At 45.2% G+C, this 7,882-nt stretch overlaps 2 protein-coding genes across 2 annotated transcripts in view; one reads left to right on the forward strand and one right to left on the reverse strand.

Moving 5' to 3' along the window:
• Positions 1 to 2,851: 2,851 nt before the first annotated feature.
• On the reverse strand, positions 2,852 to 6,469 carry LOC138967801 (uncharacterized). Its single transcript, XM_070340458.1, has 2 exons — positions 6,415 to 6,469; positions 2,852 to 3,645 (listed from the first exon to the last, which is right to left on the reverse strand). Exons 1-2 carry the CDS (start codon positions 6,467 to 6,469, stop codon positions 2,852 to 2,854), a joined length of 849 nt encoding a protein of 282 aa, XP_070196559.1.
• An 82-nt stretch (positions 6,470 to 6,551) lies between these two features.
• Positions 6,552 to 7,882, forward strand: part of LOC138967802 (uncharacterized) — a 148,991-nt gene continuing 147,660 nt past the window's right edge. The window contains exon 1 of the mRNA XM_070340459.1: positions 6,552 to 7,103. Within this exon, the coding sequence (XP_070196560.1) occupies positions 6,552 to 7,103 (552 nt within the window). The remainder of the gene's footprint in view (positions 7,104 to 7,882) is intronic.

Below are 7,882 nucleotides of genomic sequence, written 5' to 3' on the forward strand. Positions count from 1 at the left end.
ATTACTACATTTAGTCAAGCTGTGGAACTCCCAGAATGAAACTGAACGCACTGCATTTTTTTCACAATGACCGTAGTCCGCCGCTTGTGCAAAACGGAGTGAAACTGACGAGCCTGTTCAGCGCGGTAGTGGTTTCGCTGTGCTGCATAGCACGCTTTTCTGTACCTCTCTTCGTTTTAACTTTCTGAGCGTGTTTTTAATCCAAACATATCATATCTATATGTTTTTGGAATCAGGAACCAACAAGGAATAAGATGAAATTGTTTTTAAATCGATTTCGGAAATTTTATTTTGATCATCATTTTTATATTTTTAATTTTCAGAGCTTGTTTTTAATCCAAATATAACATATTTATATGTTTTTGGAATCAAGAAATGATGTAGAATAAGATGAACGTAAATTTGGATCGTTTTATATATATAAAAAAAAAATTACAATTTTCAGATTTTTAATGACCATAGTCATTAATTCATTTTTAAGCCACCAAGCTGAAATGTAATACCGAAGTCCGGCCTTCGTCGAAGATTGCTTTACAAAAATGTCAATCAATTTGATTGAAAAATGAGGGTGTGACAGTGCCGCCTCAAGTTTTACAAAAAGCCGGATATGACGTCATCAAAAGTATTTATCGATAAAAAGAAAAAACATCCGGGGATATCATTCCCAGGAACTCTCATGTCGAATTTCATAAAGATCGGTCCAGTAGTTTGGTCTGAATCGCTCTACACACACACACGCACAGACAGACACACACACACACACAAACACACACACACACACACACACACACACACACACACACACACACACACACACACACACACACACACACACCACGACCCTCGTCTCGATTCCCCCTCTATGTTAAAACATTTAGTCAAAACTTGACTAAATGTAAACAAGAACCCCAAGATTTAAGGTTATTGGAACGTTTCATAGTTGACAGACCAAATCGTTACATTGACGGTACGTCGACCCACTGGTCTTGTAAGGAAACAGACAGACAAACACGTATGATACATAATAATAATTATAATGAACATATCTCAACATCGTCGATGAAACTCGCTTGCACGATGCCGGCGAGGTAAAGATCAATGACGAAAAATCATGTGCAAGCATTTGTGTTTAGCTGCGTACATTGCACGTGTTTGTTCTTCCTATCAAAACCTTTGCGAGTGTTGAAATAAATGACATTTTGAAGGTCACATGCATAAACTGACATTCTCAGTTTTTGTGTGATTTTGTGACATTTACCAAAAGTTATCACTAACTTTTCCATTGTAATTTAAATCCACAGCATCGACTCAAAATAGGCTCGTGTAGAAAGAAATTGGCAACATGAAAACAACATCAGCAACAGCAGTCACAGACAAACAAACAGCTCGATTATATTTTCTTGTTAACACAGTATTATTTATTGGTGTTAATGGCTGACAAATCTTGAAAGAAAGCTAATGTTGGCAAGTTTCCCCCCACTGTGTGGAAAACAAGCCATCGATAAACAGACTTTGAACAAGTGTTGAAAATAAGTGGTCGGATCGCCATCAAGAGGTGATAGTGTTATAATTAAGGGTATTTGGAGCCACGATCTTTTTCTCTCGTCCAATTGAATATTCTAGACTTGTAAATTTGTCCCTAAATTTACGGAATCCAAGAGAGAAAATTGCAGACAGTCGTGGCAGTATCCTTTGATGGTAGTCCCTGTATTTTCTGGTATGATTTTGTAGTGGCAGACTCCTATTTTAGGGACAACTTATCTCAGTCCCCCCCTCTCTCTCTCTCTCTCTCTCTCTCTCTCTCTTTCTCTCTCTCTTTCTCTCTCTCTCACGCTCTCTCTCTTTCTGTCTCTCTCTCTCTTTCTGTATCTTTCTCTCGTACACACAAGCTCACGTACATACGAACAGAACACAGACATAATGAAGACAGACAGACAAACAGACGAAAAGACAGATAAACAGACAGATATATAGACAGATAGACAGATATACAAACACACACACACACACACACACACACACTCACACACACACACACACACACACACACACACACACACACACACATATATATACACACACACACACACACACACACACACACACACACACTTTCCAAAACAATAACGAACTAATCATAGAAATGTAATCCAGCTGAATCCAAATGTTGCCCGGGAATAGCATACCAATCGATAACTCGATTTGTTTGTACCACCACCCCACTCATCACCCCACTCATCACCCCACTCATCACCCCGCTCATCACCCCGCTCATCACCCCGCTCATCACCCCGCTCATCACCCCACTTATCACCCCACTCATCTTCCCACTCATCACCCCACTCATCACCCCACTCATCACCCCACTCATCACCCCACTCATCACCCCACTCATCACCCCTCTCATCACCCCACTCATCACCCCACTCATCACCCCACTCATCACCCCACTCATCACCCCTCTCATCACCCCTCTCTTTGGTAATAAAGTTCAGTTTCAGTTTCAGTTTCAGTTTCACCCCACTTATCACCCCACTCATCTTCCCACTCATCACCCCACTCATCACCCCACTCATCACCCCACTCATCACCCCACTCATCACCCCACTCATCACCCCACTCATCACCCCACTCATCACCCCTCTCATCACCCCTCTCATCACCCCACTCATCACCCCTCTCATCACCCCACTCATCACCCCACTCATCACCCCTCTCATCACCCCTATCATCACCCCACTCATCACCCCTCTCATCACCCCACTCATCACCCCACTCATCACCCCTCTCATCACCCCACTCATCACCCCACTCATCACCCCACTCATCACCCCTCTCATCACCCCTCTCATCACCCCTCTCTTTGGTAATAAAGTTCAGTTTCAGTTTCAGTTTCACCCCACTCATCACCCCACTCATCTCCCCACTCAACACCCCACTCATCACCCCACTCATCACCCCACTCATCACGGTGATAAGTGGGGTGAAACTGAAACTGAAACTGAAACTGAACTTTATTACCAAAGAGAGGGGTGATGAGTGGGGTGATGAGTGGGGTGATGAGCGGGGTGATGAGTGGGGTGATGAGCGGGGTGATGAGTTGGGTGATGAGAGGGGTGATGAGTGGGGTGATGAGTGGGGTGATGAGTGGGGTGATGAGTGGGGTGATGAGTGGGGTGATGAGTGGTGTGATGAGCGGGGTGATGAGTGGGGTGATGAGTGGGGTGATGAGCGGGGTGATGAGCGGGCTGATGAGTGGGCTGATGAGTGGGGTGATGAGCGGGGTGATGAGCGGGGTGATGAGAGGGGTGATGAGTGGGGTGATGAGTGGGGTGATGAGCGGGGTGATGAGCGGGGTGATGAGCGGGGTGATGAGCGGGCTGATGAGCGGGGTGATGAGCGGGGTGATGAGCGGGGTGATGCGAGGGGTGATGAGTGGGGTGATGAGTGGGGTGATGAGCGGGGTGATGAGCGGGGTGATGAGCGGGGTGATGAGCGGGGTGATGAGTGGGGTGATGAGTGGGGTGATGAGTGGGGTGATGAGTGGGGTGATGAGTGGGGTGATGAGTGGGGTGATGAGTGGGGTGATGAGTGGGGTGATGAGTGGGGTGGTGGTACAAACAAATCGAGTTATCGATTGGTATGCTATTCCCGGGCAACATTTGGATTCAGCTGGATTACATTTCTATGATTAGTTTATTGTTTTGGAAAGTGTGTGTGTGTGTGTGTGTGTGTGTGTGTGTGTGTGTGTGTGTGTGTGTGTGTGTGTGTGTGTGTGTGTGTGTGTGTGTGTGTGTGTGTGTGTGTGTGAACATTCTAGCGTGTACTAGGATGTCAAACTTTTCGCAATGTCTGCAGACTTCGTAAGAGTGTAATGGTTCTACCAAAGTCTATACCGCCTGAGAGTCATACGTCAAAAGTGCCGAAGTCTGTATAATCAGTAGGCAACTATGGATAGCCTGGACAGCAGTAGGCGAGGCCACTGATTCATCATAGAGTGTTAGATCCAATTTCCTTCATCATCCTGTAACCTTTGCGAGTCTTAGCGCCAGCACTTTTTAATTAAATTCATACGACGTTCGATATTCCACAAGGGAGTTGGGAAGGGGTTTGGGATGAGAGTTTGTTAGTTACACACCCGGTATAGGGGTGTGTATAGGATTCGGTCGATGTGTTTGTTTGTTTGTTTGTGTGTTTGTGTGTTTGTGTTCGCATATAGATCTCAAGAATGAACGGACCGATCGTCACCAAACTTGGTGAACAGGTTCTATACATTCCTGAGACGGTCCTTACAAAAATTGGGACCAGTCAAACACACGGTTAGGGAGTTATTGGTGGATTAAGATTCTACAAGGACTTATAGAGGGACATATTAATGGTCAAAGGGAAATAACCTTCTCAGTTGGTGGCAGTGAGAATGGTAAGGACGGGGGTGTTTTTCCTACCTCGGAGGAATTTCTTGTTTTGTTTTGTTTTTGTGTCGGGTGTGGTTTTGCATGGCGCCCGTAAGACCGGCGATTCTTGTGGCGAGGAATGAAAAAGACAGTTCTCTATTCTCGTTTTTCCCCAACACCTAATCTCCCAGTCTGGCACCGCCCTTTACATGGCATCCTTGCTGAAATAAAAATCGCCTGTGAAAAGATACATTGTATCCCGTGTTAATCATCTGGTCAACCACGTTGATAGGCCCAGTCTGTACAATGGCGAAAGCACCCTTTCATTTGCATAACAAAAATCCACAATCCGGTTAAGGTGATCTTACATGGGTGGTGATATACCTACTTACCAAACGATGTACTTCATTCTCTTCAAACTACGAACGACATGCGATTCATTATCTTTGAACACAGCACATATTTTTATAACTGTAAGTCAATAATGTGTAACTGGACCTGTACTGCTGTATTTCCATAAACAGGTGGAAAACCCATCCCATTTGCAAAAGAAACGCATAACGCGCATTCTGACACATCATTAATGTTTTTGCCACACACAAAAAGTGTTTGAGAGATAAATGATCCAATGTCACATGCTATAACTGAGTTCTTTTCTTTTTAATTTCTTTGGTTGTTTTTTTATCACTAAGGCAACATTTAGTTTGTTAGTTTATTTTCAGCTGCTTCCTGGCTTACATGTTACTTTTGCAAAAGATAATCTTTGGGAATTACGTGTTGCGTTGACGTGCTCAGTGTTCTCCAAAGCTTACGACGGAATAAAAAGCTGGCTCCCAACCAGTGGAATAACACTTCATCATTAACCTGTCAGCTGCTCTTTGCAGGTGTTGTGCCTTCGGAGGATTATGCCACATCACACCAAGCAGGGAGGAATTCAGAAATGGCCAGAACCCAGGATCAGCAATCAATTTGCTTAATTGACAGCTTCTGATTTGTTTGTGTGCTGTGCATTCCCTGAGTCTAATCTAGAGCCAGATGCAAGTATGTGTTATATTGAGAAGTGATGCTTTGCTGATTAAAGGAAGCTGCGAGTTGTTCACACTGTTTTATGAAAAAGCCAATTTAATCTGAAGTGAAATTGTGGGAAACTGTCAGTTTTTGTGAGATGTGAACATTAAAAACGAAAACGACAATGTGATGAGTGATTTCACACGTGTGATTGTTCATGTGGAGTAACATAGCACATGACACGCAACAATACGGTCTGGTGTTGTCTTGTGTGGGAATTTGTGACATAACTCACACTCATACAGTTTTATTCTGTGTACTTCAAAATGTCGTTCATGCCACGTATGTGGTAATCACAAAACAACAACACAACAACAACAAGACGTGAATCCACGCCACATGATATGGCAAGTGCTTTTCATTGTTGTCTGGTAAAAATCTGTTCTACACTGGATTCAGTACCAAGACAACAACAAGAAAGGTGTGTAAACAAGAGTTCCTCTTGAGATGTCTGTATAGCATATAGTTGAGCGTACTCTGCTACGGTCGCTGGAATTTCCACTGAAGCAGGATGACCGAGGATATAGTTACGTTGATAAAGTAATTGACTTACGTTTTATTTACAACTTTTTAAAACCTGAATAACTTTGTTTCGCATCTTGAGTTGCAACTTTTATAATCCATTCCTGGAAACTGGTTTCTGTAGTGAAGCAGTGACCGGCGAAGAGAACAGCAAGAATCTATGAATATTTTGAAGCGGTGCATGTCCAAGGAAATATAGTTTTTTTGTGAGGGACATTGGATTCTGGGAAGACTTTGAACCGGTGTCACTGCTTCAAGAATGTGTGAAAGATATGAGTTCAGTTTACAAGGCATTGAGTCGTGTAACGAAACCTTCAGAGCTGAACAAAGTGGAGTGCTTGTGCAGGACGGCTTCCAAATAGTGTGCGAGTATAGCTGGTCAGATGAATATTATTCTAAGGAGCACTGGAATGTGTAGTGAAACACTGACAGCACAACAGGAGTAGTGAATTTGCAAGACGTCTGACCGATGGTGTGGAAGGCATGCAGCCTTCACCCTCACTTCCCCGACAGGTCAGGTAGCAGCAGATGTCAAGGTCGGAGGTCGCAGGTCACGTGTCTTCCGCCATGGATTCTCTGGTGCCGCTCCATCACAACCTCCACTTCCGGTACCACTTCCCCCACCGTCCTCCACCCCATGTCAGGTGGCGTTGCTGCTGCCTCTCCCAGTTCGCTCTTCCTGTTTGGTTGGTCATCCTAGCCCTGACGGTGATCAGAACTATGGGCAGTTCAACATCACCCCCTTTGCAAACCCCAGCTCTTGTGATCCCTGTGCGAGCGTTTCTCTTGTGTGACAATTCCACCTTCAAGGAGTGTGTGGCCCACGCTCAGACGATGACGGACGAAGCATCAGCCTTTTCCGCCTCCCAGTCTTTCCCTGCTATTTCGCTTAACGTTTCTGTGGTTCAAATCCCCAACGACAGACCGGAGACGTTACGGACCTTGGCTTCGTCGGTCGGGATGATGGTGGATGAGGTTGATGGCGGAGAGGGGGAGGGGGATGTGTTGATGGCTGTGGGCAGTGCAGGGTCAGTGGAGATGGCCACAGTGCTGGCCAGGGGACTGGGCAAGCCTCTGCTGGGATACGTCTCTGAGGATTCCTGGAAAGACTCGTACAAGGTCAGACATTGGTTTGGTGTGTCTGTGTTTCTGTCTGTCTCTTTTGCTACCTCTGTGTCTGTGTTATCGTCTGTCCGAATATCTGCCTGTTTGTCTGTTTGTCGGCCTGTCTATCGGTCTGCCTGTCTCTCGATCCCTCTCTCGCTCTCTGTCAACGCCTATCTCTGTCTGTCTGTCTCCGTTTCTGTCTATGTTTCTGCCTCTCTCTGTCTGTCTCTCTCACTCTGTCTCTCTCTCTGTCTCTGTCTCGGTCTGTCTGTCTGTGTGTCTGTCTGTCTGTCTGTCTGTCTGTCTGTCTGTCTGTCTCTCTCTCTCTCTCTCTCTCTCTCTCTCCCCCCACTCTCTCGCGGGTAGATACACAGATGTAGACATAGTCTCACGAAGAAACAGACAAACGGACAGGCAGACGAATAGACAGACAGACACACACATACATACGAATACAGACACACACGTGCACGCTCGCACGCACGCGCACATTCAAACATGTGCACTAGCTTCCCCCTGTACTCACGCAAGCTGCGCCGTATACATTGTTATTCTTGCTGTAATTAATGATCCACATCACTTTGTAATCAGGCCGACTCGCAGATACACCTTGTTTATAAAATGCTTCAAAGACACAGCAGGGAGGAATAATGCTATGCATTTTCCACATGTTAACATAAAAATAAACATCCCGTGTGCCTTGGTTTTTGCACCTGTGTTGTTGTAAAATCAAAGGTGTGGTTGCGTGCGAAAGAGAGAGAGAGAGAGAGAGAGAGAGAGAGAGAGAGAGA

The sequence above is a fragment of the Littorina saxatilis genome, linkage group LG5, assembly GCF_037325665.1.
Source record: "Littorina saxatilis isolate snail1 linkage group LG5, US_GU_Lsax_2.0, whole genome shotgun sequence".
In the NCBI taxonomy this organism is placed as follows: domain Eukaryota; kingdom Metazoa; phylum Mollusca; class Gastropoda; order Littorinimorpha; family Littorinidae; genus Littorina; species Littorina saxatilis.

What these genes read in the sequence shown, in the direction of transcription:
- LOC138967801 (XM_070340458.1), bottom strand. Translation starts at nt 6,469, where the DNA reads ATGCCTTCCACACCATCGGTCAGACGTCTTGCAAATTCACTACTCCTG. An exon ending in TTCACTACTCCTGTTGTGCT is followed by an intron (nt 3,646 to 6,414) that starts GTCAGTGTTTCA and finishes GCCCGGGAATAG; the next exon opens with CATACCAATCGATAACTCGA.